Source organism: Nothobranchius furzeri, chromosome 14 (genome assembly GCF_043380555.1).
Source record: "Nothobranchius furzeri strain GRZ-AD chromosome 14, NfurGRZ-RIMD1, whole genome shotgun sequence".
NCBI lineage: Eukaryota > Metazoa > Chordata > Actinopteri > Cyprinodontiformes > Nothobranchiidae > Nothobranchius > Nothobranchius furzeri.
In genome coordinates, this window is record NC_091754.1 from 10,331,760 (window position 1) to 10,355,518 (window position 23,759).

Genomic DNA, 23,759 nt, shown 5'->3' on the forward strand with positions numbered 1-23,759 from the left:
GCCTTCGCCAGTCGCAGTCCCGCCCAGGCTGGGATAGGGAGACAGAGTTGCCATGGCGATGACAGCATTCCACATTTCTTCTGAGGGGGAGTAATCAGGGGAGGGAAAACAGTTTGTAGTTTCCTGTTTCCGCCTCTCACCAGTTTTCATGTCTGGCTGGTTTGACCTTGTTTGATGCAGGTAGGCTGCACCAATCATTAAATGCATCCTGTCCCCTCATCCCACCAGTAATTGGGGAATAATGGAGCTTTTTGCTGAGAGAAACCTGAGAGCTCTGAGCGTTTATTACCTCACCAGCACCAACCTGATGAAGAGGAAACGGCTTATTCGAGTATTTTTGACCAATCAGGGGCTGAGGCTGGATTTATTTTTGCTTCATAGCACGTTGTTGTATTGATTAGATGTAATATACAGACAGCTGTCCTGTTGGAGAAAAATACTAAAATTAAAGGCAAGATATGTCTAATTTTGTTTTCATTAACTAATTTGTTTTAATTGTTTAGAGCTGATTTAATTAGATAAATGAGGAATAAAGCTGATTCTTTCCACACCAGGTGAAGGTGGAGGAGGTAGATGAGGATGTATCTGTGGAGGAGCAGCAGGATGAAAAGGAGGAGGAGGACTGGGAGAAGGCGCTGTCCGTGGAGCGTTTCAGGGACATCATTGATTATTCTGGTTCTGCCAACGGGAATAGGATGGGTCGACACTACACCGAGAAAGACTTTGAATGTAAGACTCTTCATATTATAGCGTGAAAAATAAAAGAAATTCCACCATTTCATTTGAGAGAGAAGAGAACGTCTGGGTTAGTAGAAGCTAATCGTTAGCATTAGCAACTCCACAACATGGCTGAACTCCTTCAGGCTTGTGTTACTTGTGGAGATCAAATATCAACGTTGTAAAGGAAATATTGTGTTGCTGTTAGCCAATCAGAGGCGAGATGTACGAATATCAGGAAACACGACTCCAGATCGGCTCCACTCTGCTCTAGCTCACTTCTACATCCTGTAACAGGAGCACCTGAGCTTCCCCCCCCCCACAGAGATCAACTCACAAGGCAATAATTTATACTAGAGACAACTGAAAATGTGTTGGGGATAAAAAACAAGGGAACTGGCTCTTTAAAAATGAGCCTGTAGATATAAATCTAAAAGATTTAGATGGCTTTCGTCGCATTGTTTCACCACAAAGTCTTTAGTAAACTCTCGTCTCTCTTCTGCTGACCTGTTTAATGGATGATGAATACCAAACACAAGTCTAACTTCTGATTTACCAGTAATTTGGATCAAAAATGCACAAATGTTTATTTTCTGGTGAATTTGAGATTAAATCAGTCTGATTGACAGCTGTCTAAATAAATCGCAGCTAAAAGAAGCATTCCCTGTTTCCTGTCCACATGTTCACACTCGGCTGCTAATCTGAACATATTTTTATTCCGTATCTTTTATTTTTGTACAGACCACAGACACACGTTTCACCACACGCACCACCCCCTCTCCACCCACCTGCCAGTATCCCAGCACTTACGCAAGAGGGTGCACAGTGCAGACAGGAAGCGCAAAAAGAAACGGAAGAAAAAAAAGACATCGCTGCCTCCGTCCGATGTTACACCCACCATACATGAAGTAGATGAGGAGGCGGAGTCTGAGACAGAAGGGCGTGGGGCATCTGTCACACCTACAGAGCTACTGGAAATCCAGCCGCAGGTAAAATACCTTTAGAGGAACTCTCCAGAGTGTCTGGCCTCTCACTAATCTTCCTCTTCCTCTCAGTTTAGCTTTGGGAGCCAAAAAGACTCGGAGGAACCTCTTCCTGTGGCTACTGTACACTTGGAAAATGAAGACCGTCCTCTATCTGAAAGAGCAGCTCTCTCTCTGATGCAGGAGGCAGCTTGTAACGGGAATGTTGCACTTCCTGCACGGAATCAGGAGCCAGACAAAGACGCCGCCGCTTGCAACAGGTGGGTTTCAGCTCCTAAGGATGCTCAGATCTGATTAGAAATTAGGCCCGATCACATGATTTTGAAAGAATTCAAATCAGGTGGGAAAGATCGAATTTAACCTTTTACAACAACAATCGTAACTTTTTAAATGAATCCTAAAATAGAGATTTTCTAAATAAAATGGCTTAGTTTTAATTTCAACAAGTTCCTCTATAACAATATTAGCTGTTAGCTAGCTAGCATTTTAAACCAGACAGCGAAGGCAGAGTATCAGACACCTGTAATGTGTGCTTAGTGGGTATTTAACATGGTAGAAAAGACAGAGCTGTATGACAAGCAATCTTGCAAAAAAAAAAATAAACCCTTTTCTTTCAGGTTTACCATTTAGGTGTTGCCAAGTCCAATCACCCGTCCCAGTGTCACTGATCCTCCCAAATCACTGCAGCAACTCGGACACAAACATGGCGCCGGCTAACAGGGAATGACAGACTAACAGACTGACAAACGTCAGTTTCTCAGGTGCCTGCAGCACCCACAGTGGTTACAGGTCTTGTACGGGGAAAGTGAACCTGCCTCGTCACGGGAACACATCACCCAGTATAGTCGCAAATTGATGACATAAACAATTTGAAATGGCAACAAAGCTACTTTTAGTTATATTCATAATATTAACACATTTATTTTATTTTACTTTCTAAACTTGTAAAAGTGAAACCTAAAGAACAACTTGTATTTGTTCTTTTTCTTCTCATTTGAATCGTTTGCTGAAAAGCGTCGGATCGGGACTCGGTATCGGCAGGTCCTCAAAATCAAACGACTCGACCTCGGATTGGGAGCAAAGAGATGTGATCAGAACATGACTGGTGTTTTATTTCTGCTGATGGCACAGATCTATCAGTGGAAAAGGCTGACACAACATCACAGGTTTTATATGGAGACTGTTCTAAGTCTTTGCTGGATGTTCCACTAAAGCCTGCGTGGGTCCAGTATCTGACTGGGCTGAGACTGCTGGAGACTAAGTGGAGAGCTATTAGAGAGCAAGGCCTTCAGACTCAGCTGAGAGCGCACAACCATTTCCAGAAACTCCCTAAAAATTCACAAGTAAAGGTCTGAGAAATACAAGGTAAGTTTAAGAGGGGTTTGAAACCATGATGCAAACAAACTGAGATGTGATCAAAACCATTTTCTGGGTTAACGTCAACAAGAAAAAGCAAAAAGACTTGTCACAGTTTTAGTCTGTTTGCAATGACGTCACATCACCCAAATGTCTCTCAAACCTGGATGTAATCAGGATAATAATGTGCCATGTCACACAGCTCAGACAGTTCTAACTGGTTTCCAGAACACGACCATGAGTTCACTTGACTCCAACAGTCTCCACAGTCACCAGATCTCAGTCCAGTCCAGAATCTTTGGAATGTGGTGGATGGAGCTCATGTTGTCATGTCAGGGTGGACCAGAACCTCTGAGCCACTGAAACGTAGCACTAGTAAGGTGTACCTAATAAAGTGGCCGGTGAATGTAGGTTTCCATGGTTACCACCGCTGTCTTGGAGCAGAAACTTGTTTTTTCGTTGCTCATCAGAAAACAACTCAGAAATTAAACGTTCATCAGTCAGAATAAAATCTTTAGAAAAAATAACATTTAATCAACGATGAGAAGCTTCTCTCTTTTTTTTCTTGTTGCTCAGATATTTTCTATTTCAGATAATAAAACGCTGTGCAACAGACTAATCAGTCCAGTAAACCCTGAATCCTTCACGTTAAAAAGACCAGCCTGGTGGCTAAAAGGCATCAGATTATGAATAATTTGGTGATGCTCTGAATTATGCAGTTTTCTGCAGGAGGTCAGGGACTCCATGGTGATTGGGTTTTTGTCTGCGCTAATGGTTGGCTGGATAACAGTGCAGAAACATGTACGTGCCGTGCAGAACTCTGCCGTGGTGAGAGCACAGCCGGGGGATGACTCAGAGGTTTGGTGAGGACATGCAGCTGGGTTTTTGTGATTACAAGCCCCCTGGTGGTGAGGTTATGTACTGTAACCCTGAATTCTCCTTTTTAAGTAGTTCTGTGAAATGTTCTGCCGAGATTGATGCCAACATCAGGAAGTTGTTTCTAAAAACGTGTTGTTTTATTTATGCCAGCGCTCCTTCAGGATCAGATGTCTCCAGTTCATCGATGACACGCAGCTGGTTCTGCAGGAGGCCCGTCCATCACCGTCTACCGGGGGCCCAGCGCAGCAACTATGACCTGCGTGAACGGATCTGCATTGGCAGCATGACGGCTCTGGAGACCGCCGTCTACCAGCAGGTGCCGACGGATGAGGCCGAGGCCCAGATGTTGGCCAGCGCTGATCTGGACGACATGAAAAGTAGGAAGCTGCTGAACTTTCCTGCTTTCTGAAGGCTCGTGATTTCACATAGATTTATTATTTCTAGATATTTTCAGTGTTTTTAACACATTTCCTTTTGCAGATGTGGTTAGAAATGATCTAAAACAGAAATCTGTGAAAGCTTTGTCTCATGAAGATGGATTTTATTATTAGTCAGACTCCGAGATGAAGGCTCTCTGAAAATGAGCTGAAGGAAACGAGCCACAGGCTGCAAACCTGTGTTGATATAACAGCTTCATCCTTTCAATCCTAAGGATCAAATACATTTAAGGACTGAGCTGTTATCCCGAATCCAAAATAAAAACCAGTATCAGTGTTTGTAATGAACCAGTCCACCTTCAGGTCAGAGATTCAGCTGTGAATTAACAACAAAAATATAAATAAAAACATAAAATTGTAATCCAGAAACAAAAAGGGTGAAAATAATAAATAGAAAAGACTAAAAAAGTTTTTGAATTATACAAAATATATAAATATACAAAATTTTATTAAACACAATAAAATAATAGTGACGTTATTGAGCATCAGGTGTTGCTTTAGTGCTCTCTACTGGCTATAATTAGTATTACAGGAGTCTAACATTAGATATGAGTCTAGAGCCATAAATCACCACTAAAGCTACACATTACTTTAAATTGTTTTAATTTAATTGTAACTTTCTGAATATTTTTAGTCTTACTAGTTCAGATTAGATTAGATTACATAACCATTAGATCATTATTGTACTATCAGGGATTGGAATCACATAATGTCATTAAAATAATGTTTGGAACAGTTAAAACGAGCCTCTACAATGTAGTTATAAGATATACATAGTTTAAATATTTTTTTAATTTATAATTTATTTTAATCTTTCATTTATAAATAACACAATTTGATGATTAGATGGGTTAGACTCATGTTTTAATACTGAGCTCTGTTGTGGCTTATTATTAATAACCTGTGACAATCAGCTGAAACTGTTGAGAAAAATCTGTTCAAACAAAATAACAGAAGATGTTCAGAAAGTTTAGAAGCCTGTGTTCATCATTAACGAACCGCATCTCAGGTCATCTGCGTTTACGTGTTTTTAACACGGACTTTACTGTCGTCCAGAGTATTTAACCGAGGACGTTTTCCTACCCAACATCAGCCTCCAATCAGGTCTGTAAAACCCATATGATCCTGTGTTCTTTACAAGCGTGTCTCCATCACCTGCTGCAGAAGCTGCTGCGTTCAAAGCTGACAGAAACGGGGATCCGTGCGCTGCAACCCCCGGAAAAAACCTGCGTATTTCCAGTACAGATTTGAACATGTTTGTCGACTGATTTGTGCAATAATCAGATTTTTATTTTACTTCCACAAAATGCAAGTTCTGAATTAAATATTACTGAAACGGGGACGGCTTGTCGTCGGATTTAAAAGCCGCTGCTCGTTAACTACGTCGTCATTTTTGAAGTCAGGCAGTTCAAATGACAGCGGAGAGGCTCGCTGTTGCACACATGCACAGTCGGCATTATTTTACCCCAACAATCCGAATGGCTGTGTACATGCACGTCAATCGGAATGAAGAACGGAATAAACCACCTCTCTCAATCGGATTGAAATTTCAATCCAATCGGGCCGAATCGAATCAGAATATTCTGATTGACATGTTTACATGCAGAATTTTCGATCTGATTGGACATTCAATTCGGTTAAATATGCGCATGTAAACGTGGCTATTGTCTTTTTGAGAAATGAGAACATGTTTAACTTGTTCTTCTCCTGTGTCATGTGATCGGGCCCAATTTCCAAACACATGATCAGATCTGAGCACCCTTAGGGGCTGAAACCCACCTGTTGCAAGTGGCTTCTTCTTTGTCCGCCTCCTGATTCTGTGCAGGAAGTGCAACATTCCCGCTTCTGGAAGCCTCGGGGGACTTTAAATGATGCCTTGGATGAGTGACAAAGAAAGAATCTCACTGTTTGAGTGTGTTTTAGAGACAGAGGAAGCACTTTTCCAGTGTCAGGAGGGACTAATTAACAAAGGCTGCAGTCGATTCCCCTTGAACGGTGACCCTGCCGCCGGCCTTTCCTGTGTTACCAGAGCAGAGTGATCATTGACTATATAGAGCCATCTGGTTCCAGAAGACCAGGAGATGGGTCACAGCTACCGTGTAGCATCGTTGTGCTGCAGAGTAGAAGTCACACACACAGACTTAAACGATAGAGCACAGCATCATTTGAAATAATAGTCAAATGATCAGTGGTGTCCCCAGAAAACCCCCTATGGGGGGCTGATGGGGACAGTAAAAATTTTGGGGTGGCACATCAAATTAGTTCCTGTGGGATCTCTTGAGAGCTTAACCTGTAACTGTTCATCACATCGCTCCATCATTCCTTTCCATGAAAAACAATATGGACCAAACACATTTACTTCACATTTGAAAAACAAACATTTCAGAAAACAGAATTCCAAACTGTTATTTCAGTCACCGTTTTAAAATGTTTCATTTAGGAAGCTGAATTTATTATTGTAGCGAGTATTTGTTTATTATTGTTATTGACAAAAAAAGAAAGATTCAGCAAAAACTATTGGTATTTATTTTTTTTTCTTTGAAAATGGTGAACCTCTGTGACATATGTAGATATTTAAATTGTCATGATTATTTTAATTAAAATGAATTTAAATTAATGTATTTACTGACATTTACATGTATGTCTTGATTAAAGAAGACGAATGTATGGTTTGTGCGAATGTGAATGTTATTTACTCAACAGAGGCTCGTGGGGTGTCCAACAAATCTGTGGGTGGCCATGCCCCCTCCACACACACACACACACACACACACACACACACACACACACACACACACACACACACACACACACACACACACACACACACACACACACACACACACACACACACACACACACACACACACACACACACAACAGGATTTCTAGGTGCAGCCAAGGTGGTGAGATGAAGCATTTTGTCTTAAATTATTTGGTAAAAGACTCCTCTGCTCTTACAACGAGAGGAGCCAGTGGAGGTGGCTCAGGCATCTGGTCAGGATGCCTCCTTGACGCCTCCCTAGTGAAGTTGTCTGGGCACATCCAACCGGGAGAAGACCTACAGGAAGACCCAGGACATGCAAGAGGGACTATGTCTCTTGGCTGGCCAGGTAATGCCTTGGGATTCCTCCGGAGTGGCTGGGGAAGGGGAAGTCTGCGCCCCCTTACTCAGGGTGCTGCCCCCGCGACCCGACTCCGGATAAGCGACTGAAAACGGATGGATGGAATAAATAATAAAACCAACACAATTTAGATCAATTAATGTTCAATTTGAGTTCTATGTTTAGTTTCCATGGCAGCATCATGGTCCCAAAATCTTCCTGAAATGTAAAGACAACATGTGATGATGAAGATGACGACGACGAAACTGAACTGCAAAAACCTTTAACAACAAACCAAACATGCACTACAATTAAAATGTTGTCTCCAAACCCAGAAGGAATCGGAACAACAAAATCAATGATAAATAAAAATCGGAAGTTTTTATCAGGAAAATGCTACGATGTTCCCTCTAGGTTGGGAGTTTTTTCCTAAAGATGGCGGGTGTCTTGGTGTCGTGTTCCTGAGGAGCTCTGTCATACTCCAGCTGCTCCTCCTCATCAAAAGGAGTCCACTCAAATGGTTCGGACTTCTGATTGGGATACTTCCTGGCTGCCTGACTTCCTGAGGTGTTGATGCAGTTTATGGTAGAGTTAGACTCTTATTATCATTTATAATATTATTATGATGATGCATAAACACATTTTACAGAAATACAACACAAGTCAGATGTAACATTGAAGCTCATGAGGGCTTATATGCACTCTGGTGCTCCTGCTGTGGAGAAGTGGGACCAGAACACCTCAGGGTGATGGATGGTTTCCATGGAGATGCAGCCTCAGCTGATAACTAACACAGTGACTGCTCTGCTGAGCCAAACAGGTGAACCTTTGAGGTGTTTTTTTGTCGTCACATTTTTTTTCAGGCTTTGAAAGCTGAAGCGTCCCGTGATTTGGAAAGTTGTGGCAGCACAATGGAAACAAAGGTCACTGCTGGTCCTGTTCCGATCTTTGCTTTTCCTGCCACTGCTGTGATCAATAGACCGTGGACATCATTAAAACAAGGCGGTGCAGCGTCCAGCTGACAGGCTCGTCTCCCAACAGGACAACGTCCCTGATCTGGACTTCCCTTTAGAGTTGCAGCGGTCTCAGATGTTAGCATTCACGTGTTTCTCAGCTGGGGGAGCCAGCAGCGAGGATTCTAACTCCCATTCTGTGATTTACTTTGATAAAGGGTCAAAAGTTGTTTTTCTGTTTGAATATTTGGCATCTTTGGAAAGTGGGACCTTCATACTCTTTCCTAAAACTTTCACTGAAACAGTTTTTGGGGTGATTTGCTGCCTGTTTAGCAGCTGACAACTTGAATCATTCGAATATTTGCTTCTGCACAACCGGAGAGAGCAACGGCGTCGAAGAGCTGGGAGCCCTGGATGAGCAGCGTGTCTGTTTGTAGAGCGTTGGACAGGAGGAGACGCCCGTTGTGGAGATGACAGACGTTAAAGGACAGGACAACCGACCACATGGGATGTCTGAGAAGATGCTGAGTGACAACTATGGAGCGGATCGCCGCTGCAGCTTCCAGAGGTTGCAGCACCAAGCCTCCATCTCCAACGTGGATGGGGTCGAGGACTTTGAAGAGTTTGTTTTGGACTTTGATGATTACGATTTGCTCGAGTCGATCCACAGCCAGCTCGGGTCACCTCTGGAACCCATTAGTAAGTTACCAGATATTCTTGTTTCTTTATTTCTGCCTCTTAAGGGGTTGAACTTTAATTTAAGTCCTTTCTACCAGATTTCTACCAAATGAATCCATTTCCTAAGCCTGCTTGATCTTCATCTAGACATTCTCAATGGCCCAGGACCACATTTGGTTCAGTCATCGTCTTTTGACTGGTTGCAGAGAAGGTTATGGATTATTCATTAAGACAGTTGTTGAGTCGTTGGACATTCTTACAGAAGTCTTCTGCTCTGCTGCAGCTTTGGGCACGATTGAAGAATCCCACAGTTGATCCGTACGTTTCAAACTGCACAGATTACATCATTCTTCCAAAGTTCTGATGTAATCCCAAACGTATCCGGAAACTTGCATCGATGAGCTTCTCTCTATGTGTATATGACTGATCAATAGATGGGAAGTGGCTTTTTTCCATTCAGAGGATATTCTGGCTCACAGAGAGCAAACCCGTCCACCATATTGAATGGATTGACACAGAACTCCACAGCGGCTGCCTCCTACTTTCCTATTGATCTAGTGGCACCAATCAAAGCTTCAGGGTCAGCTACAGCTGCAGTGGAAACACATTTCATTAACAGCGGCTCTGCTTTTGTTTTTATAAACATCCTGAATTTCAGCCATTTTCTCTTTTTATGGAAAAGAAGCAGACAAACTCCAAACCCTAACCTTCACCCTTTTTTTGCTTTCATAACAACCTTACGTCTTCATGACATGGATCCAACAAGCTTCCTCAGAGGCGCTGGTCAATACTGAGATACAGCTGCATTCAGGAGGAGAATCTCCCGTTCCACCACATCCCAAAGGTTCTGGACTGAACTGAGATCTGGTGACTGTGGAGGTCATTGGAGTCCAGTTGCCTTATGGTTTGAGATGATCTGAGCTTTGTGACAAAGTACATCATCCTGTTAAATGGTAAATGGCCTGTATTTGTATAGCACCTTCTTGTGGTTCTACAACCCCCCAAGGTGCTTCGCAACACAGTCACTCACCCATTCACACACACATTTATGGGCCATTCCCATCTGTACCGGGTCGGCCCGGGCCGGGTAGCGTAGGTTGTTTACATATCTGGGTGGCCTGGTATTTTTCCGGGCCAACCAAGGCTCATTCTCAGCCCTCTTCTCGAGGGGGTCTGCTTCAGGCCGACCAGGGCCAACACACCCACTGCTGACAGCAATATCACACCTTCCATTAGAGCAAGCCTCTGATTGGTGGGTAGAATCAGCCCACATGGGCTTAAGACAAGGATGTGTGGAATCAACCGGGCCAGGCTGGGGCCGACTGGGGCTACCCGGCCCGGGCCGACCCGGTACAGAATGGCCCATTACACTCAGGTGAGGATTGGCTACATTGTGGCCACAGCTGCCCTGGGGTACACTGATGGAAGCGAGGCTGCTGAACACAGGCACTACCGGTCCCTCTGACCACCAATGCAAGAAAGGTGGTTTAAGTGTCTTGCCCAAGGACACGACAGCAGCATTTTCTGGTGGGAGCCAGGATCAAACCTACAACCTTCCAGTTACTGGACATCCTGCTCTACCTCCTGAGCTACTGCTGCCCCAGCATGGGACTATAAAGGGATGGACATGGTGAGCAACAATACTCAGCAAGGGTCTGGGGTTTAAACCAGGTAGAACTAAGGGCTCCAAAGTGGGAGAAGAACATCTTCCCTCTCCATTATACCACCACTACCATGCTGAAGCACTGATACAAGGCAGGATGGATCTATGCTTTCATGTTGGTGACACCAAATTCTGACCCTAACCCTAAAATCCAGACTCATCAGACCAGGAAATGTTTCTCCAGTCTCTTCGGGTCCGTTTCTGCTGATCCTGTGTGAACTGAAGCCTCCGTGTCCAGGTCTTAGCTGACAGGGGAGACACCAGGTGTTTTCTGCTGCTGGAGTCCATCTGGAGCAGCTGGTGAGCTTCTCACAACCTTGGTAGGAACCAGCGCTTTTTGGAGCAGCTGTTGTCTCTAACACCTGTCTCACCATTCTCCTCTGACCTCTGCATCTGCTCTCTGGATATTCTCTGTGAAGCCGATGGTTTTCGGTTCAGCTTCCAGTAGATCAGACCAACCATCAATAAAGTCCCTTAGATCTCCTTTCTCTCTGTTCTGATGCTCATTTCAACATCTGCTAGTTGTTTTCACCACGTTTGTCTCAATGTTTTAAGTTGCTGCCTCTTATTGAACAAATGTACCTAATAAAGTGACCAGTGAGTATTTGTTTAAACTAAGTTTGGGGCAAAAAGAAAAAGGAAAACAAAAACCACTTTGTCCCACTTTCTCTACATTGCATGAAAGTAAATAAAAATAAAAACAAAGATTAAATCACATCAATGTGTGGAGATACGTTAGTCTCTAATTTCCTGTTTTGGTTTTTTGTTTTATAGTTTCAGACGAGCTTCAGTTTGAATTTTTCTTTTTTGAACTCTGTTTTTCTAGGTCACAGATTTGAGGACAACCCCGGTGTACGGCGCCACCTTGTGAAGAAGTCGTCACGATGCCAGATGTCTCGCACCAGCATCAGCTCCATGCCGCTGTCGAGCTTAAAGAAGAAGAAAAGGGCAGAAGAGAAGAAAACACATGAGGTCTGTGTTTCAGAAACGTGTTCCAGCTCTTATGTATTCGTCATTCACGCATTTTCACACCAAACCGATCTTTTTTTTTTTTTTTTTGCCGCTGTTTGAAAAGAAGTGCTCTTTTGGCATCGAAATACGTTTTTTTTTAAATTCATGGACGTCATATGTGAAATCTATGGCGCATATTAAACGGGATTAAAAACAACTTTGATCCTCTCATAGACTCCCGTCTTTTTTTTTATTTTTTATTTTATTTTTTGCAGCTGGGGATCCATGGTCCAGTAGATGGCCATGACATAAAGGCTCCCTATGTTCTAGACTCAAAGTGTCACACTCTAATCAGCTAATTAATCCAGAGCACCTGTAAAGGGTTCATGAGCCTTTAGATGGTCTCTCAGTCTAAGTTGGGTTACTGAGAATATTCAGATTTGAACCTAGATCCAAGATTCAAAGTAATGTGCACGTTTTGCTCTTTTTGAGAATAAAGTCACGTGCATTTTGTGCCCTATAAAATAACGAATTCTAAATATGGACGGAGTCCTAGCAAAAAAAATGCAGAAAGTTAATATCTAGATGTGATCCAACGAATTGTTGATTTTCTTAACGATCTGTCAGGTTGATGTGTGGATTACGGTGGGCCGAGGCTACGCCGTTTACTGCAACAGTTACACCTTTAACTCCAAGCCCAAAGCTTCCAGCAGAAAAAACCCAAAGAATAACTTTTGATTGAGTCTCATTTGAGCTTTTTCTCATGAAACCAAATTGGTTTAAGACCTTCTCTATGTGGAATGAGTTGTTGTGCTTTAAAAACAAAAGTTAAAGTTAAAGGAAAAAGTCTAGTTTGTTTGTTTATTTGTTTGATCTCTTCTCTCTGTAGAAATATTTTTTCCTCATTTTTTCTCTAAGGCATAAAAACAGTAAACATGTCCCAAAGATTGTGGTCATGGTCACGGTTAGGGCTAGTCCATAGCTGCTCCAGTATTCTAGTGTTTTTAATGCTCAAACTGATGAATGCAACTAAAGCGCACTACACCTATCATGACATTGGAGATTGTGTATATTAATTAGATCACTGATGGCTAACACTGGGTTCTTCCAATCCCAGAAAAGTTACGTTTGTATTCCTGTGCTGCTTTTGTGTCATTTTTAGTTGTTTGTTGAACTTAATGAGCTCATTGTGGAGAAAGACCATGAGATGCGCTGGAAGGAGAGGGCTCGCTGGATTAAATTTGAGGAGGACGTGGAGGAGGAGACGGACCGTTGGGGCAAACCTCATGTGGCTTCGCTCTCCTTCCGTAGCTTGCTGGAGCTTCGCCGCACCATCACACATGGTAAAATGCATTAACGTTAGCAATTGTAGACTTTTTTACACTTCCATGTGGTGCTGAAGAAAACACTATTTTGCTGATCAGTGTGGCTTTATGCTATCAGCATTGGACAGTTACTGCAAGCAGTGGTTAACTTTTAGTATGATTCTTTTTCCAGGTGCCATCCTTTTGGACCTGGAGCAGAATTCTCTCCCTGGTATTGCCCATCTGATGGTGGAGACGATGATTATTTCTGACCAGATCAGAGCTGAGGACAGACCGAATGTTCTTCGTGCTCTGCTGCTCAAGCACAGGTCAGGAAATGTTCTAGAAGGACTAGTGACGATGTGGTGGGAACTGGTTGGCTTTGCTTGTGTTTGAGCAAAAACAGTCTTAGTTTCTCTCAAAGCTTTGTTTGGTTTCATTTTGAAAATCAGTAAATTATCATTGTTCCAACATAGTATAGTAATATGGTGCACCCATTGTTGAGTGGAAGAGCGGTTACCTGCCACTCGGAACGTTATGACTCTTTTCTGCTAGCGCCTACTCACCGCAGCTTGGCTCCGCTAGGCATGACTCCAAAACGTTTCCACTAGCAATGGTTCCGTGCTTGTCACCCCTTTTTTAAAACCCATATTTGATGTGTTTCCAAGAGTACGGAACTAGATCAAAAATGCAACTTTATAAAATTGTTGGTCACTGATGGTCTAGGTCAGGGTGGGCAGTCCTGGTCCTCGAGGGTCGCTATCCAGCAAGTTTTAGTTCTTTACCTGCTCCAACACACCTGATTTCTAAATGAATCACCTGTTCAGCAGCTCATCAGGCTCTGCAGCAGCCTGTTAATAACCAGCAGATTCAAACCTGGTGTGTTTAAGGATTGCCCACCCCTGGTGTAAAAAGTGGAGTCACCAATTCTCTCTGGTATTTCCACCTGTGTAGTTGTTTACTCATGTGAACGGTGAATGAAACCCTCTCAGAAGTGTAAATGTGTGTGTTGTGTGTACATAAAAATGTAAATTCAGCTTTAATCATTTTCATTCTACACAAAATCTTCTGAATTAGAAGCATTAATGTTAGTATATCGCATTGGCAAATATCGGTTATCGGCCATAACAGTGATCTCAATATCGAATATCGGCATCGGCCCAAATATTTCATATCGGTGCATCACTAGAATCAAAAGAATCTCAGTCCTGTATGTGTACAAAGCTGCAAAAGGATGCTGCTTTGACGTGGAAGCTTGTAATGTCACATCCATGTAACTAATTCATAGACACAGACGTGCTCGTAAACATATGATTGGGAAGAGACTCGGACTATCACAGATAGTTGATGAATTCATCCAGTCACATAATCCTTTGTGTTCCCATGTTTTTCATTGTGTTTGTGTTTTGTACGGATTACCTAGCGCTGCTTTTCAACTTCAGCAGCCGCCTCTGTTATGGCGAGTCTATCCAATAAAGCTGTTGTGATTATAAACACCTGAAGCCTAACCCTAATCCAGCCTTTTCAAATTATTCTAATAGTCCATGATTTTGAATTAGGTTTTTGCCAGGTACTGAAAGCCAAAACCATCACCACTATAACAAATAAAGGCTTGAAATATCTGGCTTTGCATGTAAAGAGTCTGTCTCAAATATTAGCTTCACCTTTTGCACGGTATTCAAGTGTCGAGTTTCAACCGTATGAAACTCCATGTTCATAGATGGAGGTGCAAATATTTCCACCACAAACATCTAAAAAGATGTTCGTCTTCCTATTTCCTATTTTGAATAGAGAATAAAGAAAATAATAGACTTTAATTTCCCCACTGTGGGATCAATAAATTATATTCTATTATCTATTATCTTTTCAAAATACTGAAAAAAGTGGCTTTTTGAGTTTGACCCTCTCAGAACACCATAAACCATCTAATACTAATTGTAGCAGTCCCTACTGTCTTATGGCACCGCAGAAACATTTTTCTTTCCAGTCTTTCATCAACAACCAGCAGATTCGGTGAGTTTTAAATGTCCTCCTCTAATGAAAAGTGAGCTCGCATATAGTTGCTTCTTTATTCACGCTGTGACCTTTCTGTAGTTTCTGTGCATGTTGATGTTGGATGAAGAGAATCAAAGCCTGTTGCACCAAAGTGATCTTCCTTCAAAGATAATTGTAAAAGAAATGAAAACAAGAAGAACCGAGCAGGAGTTTCCAACGGTGACTTTTAATAAGGCTTGGCTCATCAACAGAGGTAGTTTCCCTGGTGTGACTGAAGCAAGACTTAACTGCAGATGCACTGAGTCCAAAAGCCAAAGCAATTACAAGTGTGAGTACCAACAATATGAGCCGTGCTGTAATTGATATGTGTGGGTTTTGTGATGACCCTACAAAGCTACAGTAGATCTGTTTCATAGAACACGGAAAATCTGACGTACTACAAGTCCAGGTTCTGTGGCAAAACGGTGTGCTTTCCACTCCTATACACAGTAAAATCCCAAGTGTTAAAAAAGCAGCTTCAGAGTATGGGAACTCTGTCAGAGTCAATTCAATAAAAGTGAGTGTAAAATGCCTCCCTTTGTCTTGCAGTGTTGGTGTTAATATTTATAGTTAAAACAGATTGTTTAGTAGTGTAACCTGGCAGGTGTTGAAGAAAATGTACTCTTTCTCTAGGAGTTACTACTCTATACTCCAGTGTTGACGAAAGTCCCTCTAAATCAGTGTACCAAGTACTCTGGGAAGCTCTGCCTTCTTCCTCTGCTTCCTCGGCCCAATCCCATTACTCCCACTGAGCCCTGCGGTATTCAGCAAAGTGCGCTCAGAGAAAGTGCACATTAAGGCTTCGAGTACATGGTACACAAGTGTGCTAATAATTGCCGAATTGAGACGGGGATTGCGACGCGTGCGAGGATGCTGGTCGCTGTGATTCTTTAAAAAAAAATGCAATTATTTGAAATAATTTTACATTTGTTGCTGCTGTCTAAAGGTTTTAGAGCGTTAACTAATCATCCTAAAATAAACAACTTTCATTAGAAAATACAAATGTTCAGAAAATAAACTTGAGCCTGTTCTCCCGCAGCAATGGATTGTGGGTAAAACACTTCACCCAAGTCCGCATTGGGGCGGACCTGGGTGAGGTGCGGATCAAGGGTGCAAAATGGGAGTGATATAATTGGCACTTGATAATCGGGACAACCTATGCACTCAACTCTGGTCAGGATCTCACAATTGAAGGGTGCAAGTGTGGAAGTGTGAGTATTAGGATTGGACCTTCAGCTACAGTGAGCAACGTGCATTTTGGGTAGTCATGTTTTAGTTAGTTTGTTCTATTTTGGGGTGTTTAGGCATGTTTATTTTGGGGGTTATGTTGTTCTTAGTTATTACTTTGTTCACGTTGTGCACATTGTTTTTGTGGTGTTGTTGTACCATGTTGGCACCGTTAGTGAGGAGGTCGGGTTAGGGTTACGACCAAGCCCCCACAATGCGGCTCAGAAATTGGTCTCAACCCGGAAGTAAGAAAAATTGCAGTTCCACCCTCATCCACTGGGGGCTGGTGTCAGAAGCGAGCAAATCCTCACTGTCTCCCATGTTAAAAATACCAATTTCACAGCAGAAATAAACATGTTTACAGCCTGGTACCAAAACATGTTTTTTGTTTAAATGATCTAGTTTACACTCATGACAACTCTGAGGGGGGTGAATCTTTTTTCTCACTCTTCTATTTAAGTGTATTAAAAGCCTAAAATTCTGTATAATTAATGAGCATCAGACCCACGTGACCACAGAGCTAGCTCCGTGGAAAGGCCTCAGTAGAGCCTCGGTCTCTCCTGGAAACTGTTTCGGGATTTTGAGTCTCTCTGCTTGTGTATTCTGTTTTGGATATTATTTGTGCAATTGTTGGACAAAATGACTTGCTGTGGCATTAATTGCACTAATAGAGCATCCAAGGAGTCTCCACTTCATTTTTTTCGGTAAGTTAAATTATGTGTATGTATTTTAGGTCACTGCCGCCTTTAAACTAGCTGAGTTTATCGAAGTAGCTAGCTAACTATCATTTTAACATGTAGCATGTACTGTTTAACCATGAAATTTAAATGTAAAATACGGTAAAATAATTATTAGGGCATATGTCGATGGGTACAAGGGTAAAACCCAGTGCATTTAAGATAAAAATGGGTTGAAATATGACGGAGCTCTTGGAGGGACACTTCTGTGTTCCATTCTTCCACCCGGTTCTCCCCGGCGGTCAGCCCAGTGCATGTCTGACCGATGCGGCGCCTACTAGCTGCTGCACGGGCTGACCGCTCGTGGAGCTCTCGGACGGGGCTGACCGCTTGTGGAGCTCTCGGACTCGTAGAGAGACCTGACCGCAGAAATACTGCAGCTCAATTCCCTACCTAAATGCAAAGTTTGAGAGACGTGGTGCACTTCCTTCGGGCTAATTTGTCAAGTTCACAAAATGTGGAGCGGGATGGTTAGAATCAGCGGCGAATCGGAACATATCTCGAAGCCCTGGCCGACGAAACGGTCCACATGACTATTACTGTCAGGCTCGGAGAAAATTCGGGCTGCTTTTGTGTCAGTCGGTAATTCTGCTAACAGTGACTCTAACGCAGCACTAGTTGACAGACAGCAATACAGCATGAAATCCAGCTTTACACCAAAGCGTGACCCGGTTCTGTAAGGAATTCTGTTCAGGAGGTCGCATTTCAGGCTCTCTTCACATCATATGTGACTGACTTTTACGTTATAACGATCACACACTAGGAGTGTTATAAAGCGCCTATATAGGAGAGTGTATTTTGTACATTATCTGACTTTATAAACTCCAACAACAACGTGCTTCTATTTTATTCAGGCTAAATCTACCCAAGACACTGGCTGTCAGACTGATTTAGTAGTCTTCAAGAATGCACTTGTCCAGGCTGAGTGATGTTTAGGTACGTTTTGATAAGGTCTGTGCATCTCTCATTTCATGACGTAACTTTTCATATTTTAGTTCCTGCGTGCCTTCAATGTGCAGGGACTGTCCAAGCAGACATTCTGTCGACATCAGGCAAAGCCACCCAACAGTGAGCTGGTAGTGGAATCTAGAGCAAGCTGATATCATCCAGGAGGCTACTGAATCTGGACCTGTGACTCTTGGTGGTGACATGCGAGCTGATTCACCTGGTGAATACGTTTAAATTTATTTATTTTATTCCTTTGCTATCAAATGTAAATTAAGTAATAACTTGCATTTCTGAAGGACACTCAGCCAAATATGGCAGCTACACCATGATGGATCTCAAAAGGAACTAAGTTATTGATATCCAACTCGTACAGGTACAACATTACCTGATGATTCCAATACATTTCATGGTTAATTATTCACAGATCAATGGAGAATTATGTTTATTTTCAGAGCAATGAAGTTGGAAATAGTGTACGAATGGAGAAGGAGGGATTTGTGCAAAGTCTGAGCACACTTTTGGAGAGGGGGGTCGATGTGCAGCAAGTTGTGACTGACCGCCACACATGGGTGCAGAAGTATTTGCGTGAGGAAAAAAAGGAAATCAGTCGCTACTTTGACCCCTGGCACATGGGAAAAGGTAGGGCAGGGGCCGGACTGGACCGCCTTGTCCCTTGGGGCCCTGCGCACACTCATTTGAACGCTTTTTTCCCCTTGGCGTCATCATCAGGGTTTTGTAATAAATGTACCTTTTTAATTTGCTTTGGCTGTCGCACTGCTTGCCTTGTTTTTTTAGAACCTATTTTAATCCTTTTAATATTAGTGGCACCTTCCATTCCACCTGGATCATGTCAGATACATAACCCAAACCAATATTACAATAACATAAACTCTTACACAAAACGCTCCTCTTGATAGAGCAAATCTGTTCAGCACATTCTGACAGACAGACCACCTTTCTTCTGTCATGCTGATGTACAGGACATTCTTAGAGTTTTTCTTTTTAAAGATAAATAGTATTACATTTAAAGAGCAATACTTTCACATTATCATTTTCCCACACTTTCTGTATACCTGTATTTTGTTGTTTTTCAATAAAGAATGACAAATTATTTAAGTTTATGGTTTTTTTTAACACACAAATATCTATCTGTAAAAATATCTACAAAGCTAATATTTACATAACAAGTATGATTCGGTTTTGAAATACGGCACTCTGTTTATTTTAGTAAGATTTTTAAACCAAGTAAAGTTAGTAAAGAACACATTTCTATTGGCTAAGAAACTGTTGGACATAAAACAGGCCTGTCGTAGAAACAACTTGGCATAAATGATTCTTCCTTTTTTGTCTTAACCAAAGAAATTCCAGTAATTGAGCAAAAACATTTATTTTTTTACATCACATTTTATAAAATAACAGGACACAAAGTGTCGGGACATTTAAAAAATACTTAAAGTAATAAAAGGGGCCCAGAGAGCTGCAGAGTGAGTGGAACATTGGGTTGTGAAGGAAGAACAGTTCTCAACAGTGATGTGAGGGTGGAGAAGGTGAAGCCGGTGCAGGTCCTCCTTCATGTTCACCAGCTTCACACTGCTGACCACCTCCATGTCATTGCCGCCACCGTGGATGAGAAGAACATCAGGAGCTGCTCTTCCATGCATGGAGTTGAAAATGAAGGGGAGAAGGTCTTTCCACCTCAGTCCGCCCCAACCGAACCAGGAGACACGGACTTCAGGGAGGCCAAGGTTGTCTCAGAGGGTCTCTGCAGCTCTCTGGGCACCACGCCTCACTCAGCTGCCACCGATGATCCAAATGGCTATGGAGAAAAAAATAACAGGTTTGGCCTAGCTGTTTAAAGTACAAAACCATACATGAAGTGGTCAAGACAGGTATTTGGTACTTACACTTGCTGCGTTGTGTAGCTGATGTTGGAGACACACAGGCTGCCATGGTGACCTTTTAACACATCTAAGAAAAAAAATGTAATAAAAGAATGAAACTTAAAAACTCCCAGACCTCATGTCATATTTACTAATCAGCTATGGCTGATTTTTGTTTGGATTACAGTGAGTTACACTAATTCTAATATATTTTTATTTCTATTACACGTACATACTTTTTAACTGTTATTTTCACATGACTGTTATTAATGTTGGGGTTATTAGGAGCGAACAATTCGTAAGCTTTAACTTACTTTTGGATTCTTCAATAAATTCTGTAAATATGGGAATATTTACTGATTTATTAATTAATTAAGATATTCTTAGATATACGGGGCACCATTCCCCTTTAACCGGGGAAAAATTGAATCCAAAACTCTTATCAGTCTTTCTTGAAGTTCGTAGAATCCTTGGAGCAGAGACTTCTCTTCGACACAACAAAGCTACTGGAGACGAAAATCTGAATTTTATAACGTTTAATTAACAATTTGTCAAATGAATAAACAGTGGCATAGATGAATAATAACCATGTGATATAATAAAAGGATGTATATTCAAAATAATGTTCAAGGTGTTTTGTGTGTATGTATGTGTGTATGTTTCTAAAATGGAGTCTGTATGCAAGATGGCTGACCCCTTTGTCTGGCTAAAGTGTGAGTGGCAACTTGCACTTTAACTTCCAAGGCACTTAGAATCATCAGTCACTTAACCTCAAATCACTCAAAACATTTCAAAGGATCATGAAACAACACAAAGGATTAATCACGAATAATATCTTTTAGTTTAACCACGTGGCCAAGCAGAAAACATTTAAAGATACCAAACAATGATCAATAAGCAGTTTATTTATTCAAAATGACCCGGCGGACGTGTTTTGGGAGCGAAAGAGGAAGACACGAAGCTACTTTTAAGCAATAGCGCGGTTTTATTGCTTATTCTGGACTATAGAGGAAACGGGAGAAGAAAAGGAGAGAGAGAAATGAGTTTTCTGATCACCAGAACAGTGAAGCGTCCCTCACTGTTTTGATTTGACGGTTCTCCGTGTTTCTCCGCAGTTTGGCGTCATCCGTCGGTTTGATGCTTTCTCCGTTGTTTACCTCCACGAGTGTTTCTCCACGGGCTGGACACAAAGAGAACAAAGTTTCTTTTGTGCTGAGTTTGACAACTTACAGCGTCTCTGAGAGCTGGATGGAGCTCCTCTCGTTCCCAGTCAGGTCCTGATGGAGTTCGAGTGGCTTTGTAGCGGTTTCGTGGCTCAACTTGGGCACTTAGAGCTTCCGCGTGCTCAAGTTGTCGGAGCGTTCGACAAGCGTGTCCTTACCGCCAGGTATCCTGGGCAAAAGAACGAGGTTTCTTTGTCTCTGCTGAAGATTTATGGTCTTAGTTCGCGGGAAAAGCTCCACGGCCTCCCGCACATGCGCAGAACGTGTTTCTGGTATTAGGCGGTGACATCATCACAATGCTTCCGTGTGCAAAGCATCATGGGAAATGAAGTTTCTTGGCGCTGATGTGATTATTTGCTTTCCAGAGCAATTTAAGCACAGTCATTTTGGAGAAAATCACTGCATAGTAATTTCCTCATGAGGTCAGACCCTCAACATTCCCCCTTTTGGTTTCGGGGATCGCGCCCAAAGCTCGATCGTCGGAAGCACAGATGGGTTTGTTCCTCATGAACGTAGGTCGACTTGATTGTCGGAAGCACAGGTGGGTTTGTCCCTTAAGACGTTGGTCTCCTTGGACGCCTTTGTCTTTGGTCTTTGTCTTGGATCCTGGTGCCTTTGGTCTTTGATCCTGGTCAGGCACAAAGAGGATAGGAAACGGGATAGTCCCCAACGCGCATAACGAGAAGAAGCCACTCACGCAGGTGGTACGCAATGAAGATGTCGTCCATGCGAGAGGTAGTAGTGTAGAAGGAGGAAGGTCGGTGGGCGGTTAACTCCACGAGGGGACACAAAGGCATCTCACCGCCGGCCATACAGTTCAGTTTATGGAGCACGCGGTGATGTACGAGGTCCATAGTTCGCAAACGCGCATTGACCTATGTGGTCCCAAGATTCCCCCCTTTTTGGTCCAAAGGGCGGATCAGGACAGTCTTTGGGCTAAAACAAGGACCATAAAACTAAGAGGTACTACAATGTGCTGGTGCGTCAGACAGAGTCATTGACAGACTGAGCTGGGCCGGCACATAACCACTAGTTAATATGTGACCAAGCAAGAAACAAAAATACAGAAAACCCCCCAAAAAAAAACATATAACATCCAAGAAAATTCATAGCAACCTTGAGGTCTCATAAAATACATTCTTAGGTCATACATTCAGTGTGTAGCTTATAAAGAATGTGACATACTGCAACACTCAGATAAAAATGTGAGGTAGACTAAAGTGAGAACTACTCTTAGGGTTACAAAATAATAAAGAAAACGTTGCTCACCCCCTTTAGACAGGTGTGGTACATTCGCGCTTGGAGTCTCCCCGAACGCAGTTACGAGGCACACCGTAGGTGAGCAAGTGCATCTTATCTTGGAGTTTCTTAACACGCCTGTAGGCGGAATAAGCAATCACGGCCGTGATGAGCCATCCCATCCCCAGGGCGACCAATGTGCAGATTAAGGTGGTATAATCTGTGTCAATGTAGCGTCTTGGGCGTCAAAGTAAGTTCACGCGGGGTTTGTGTGAACTTAACAAATTTGGTTCCTTCAATCAGTAATTGTTCGTCAATTTCTAAATCGAAGGCAAAGTTATAACCCTGGAAAGCGTCCATGATCTCAATCTCCGAATCATGCTGTTCGAGGTTGAGGTGATGGAGTGTCAGGTTTCTAGTTCAAAGTGGAAATGCCTACCGTCCTTTCAAATACCAATGTTCAGCATCGACCTAAACCTATAGATGTGAGGTGTCACAATTATGGGAACGTTTAACAGGAAACCGAGTTCTAATTTTTTTTCAACGTGAATGGGCATTGCACTACCTAGGCTGTACGCTAGGTGGATTTGTGAAAGGTGCACAGTAGAGGGGTAGCAGCTGTCAAGCTATCTTTGAGCAGGTTCAGTGGTACCAAGTACGGGGAAATACGACTTTCAACCAAGCTGTCCAGCGTGATACTTACTTCCCTGAGCAGGTCCTACATCAAATCTCTCACCACTCGTGTGTACACAATATCCTGAGGTATGGTTTCAGACAAAGTCTTGATTGCATGTAGAGATTCATTAATCAGAGCCTAGTGTAGGTACCAGAGTACCCTGTAAGGTTTTAGTAGGTACATCCTGTTAGCGGTCTAGGAAGGAGTTTCTCTTGGTTAGTGAAAGTGACGGCGGGGGGGGGGGGGGGGGGGGGGGGGGGCTGGTTCTTTGTCGGTTAGTATATGTTAGTGGGTTAAACGTGCACTTTCCCCCCCTTTCCATTTCCATGCATAGAACTATGTAGAGACTACGTCTACCTCCTGCGGGGAGTCTGGTCTCTGTACCCGCGGGGATGGTTTGACGTAGGGTTTGATTTGGTTTGCATGCACCCATTTGTAGACAGGCTCCTGTCTCGCTTTGGTGATGCGTAACTTGTATGCAACTGGAGAGAGTTTTGCCACGATCTCAAATGGCTGGTTCTTTGTCGGTTAGTATATGTTAGTGGGTTAAACGTGCACTTTCCCCCCCTTTCCATTTCCATGCATAGAACTATGTAGAGACTACGTCTACCTCCTGCGGGGAGTCTGGTCTCTGTACCCGCGGGGATGGTTTGACGTAGGGTTTGATTTGGTTTGCATGCACCCATTTGTAGACAGGCTCCTGTCTCGCTTTGGTGATGCGTAACCTGTATGCAACTGGAGAGAGTTTTGCCACGATCTCAAATGGTCCT

General features: G+C 42.7%; 1 protein-coding gene and 1 long non-coding RNA gene across 5 annotated transcripts in view; both read left to right on the forward strand.

Moving 5' to 3' along the window:
* The window catches only part of slc4a3 (solute carrier family 4 member 3), an 80,319-nt gene that overhangs the window by 29,981 nt on the left and 26,579 nt on the right, over positions 1-23,759 (forward strand). For 3 of the 4 annotated variants that reach the window (XM_070543910.1, XM_070543912.1, XM_070543911.1), the window contains exons 4-10: positions 555-729; positions 1,459-1,706; positions 1,773-1,960; positions 4,086-4,312; positions 11,597-11,742; positions 12,884-13,064; positions 13,219-13,354. In XM_070543910.1, the coding sequence (XP_070400011.1) occupies positions 555-729; positions 1,459-1,706; positions 1,773-1,960; positions 4,086-4,312; positions 11,597-11,742; positions 12,884-13,064; positions 13,219-13,354 (1,301 nt within the window). Of the gene's footprint in view, positions 1-554; positions 730-1,458; positions 1,707-1,772; positions 1,961-4,085; positions 4,313-11,596; positions 11,743-12,883; positions 13,065-13,218; positions 13,355-23,759 lie in introns of those variants that run through there. The other variant, XM_070543913.1, reaches the window with a different exon arrangement.
* On the forward strand, positions 18,110-18,548 carry LOC129156987 (uncharacterized). The gene is made up of 3 exons (XR_011516165.1): positions 18,110-18,191; positions 18,268-18,344; positions 18,424-18,548. It is a non-coding gene; the product is annotated as an uncharacterized lncRNA (long non-coding RNA).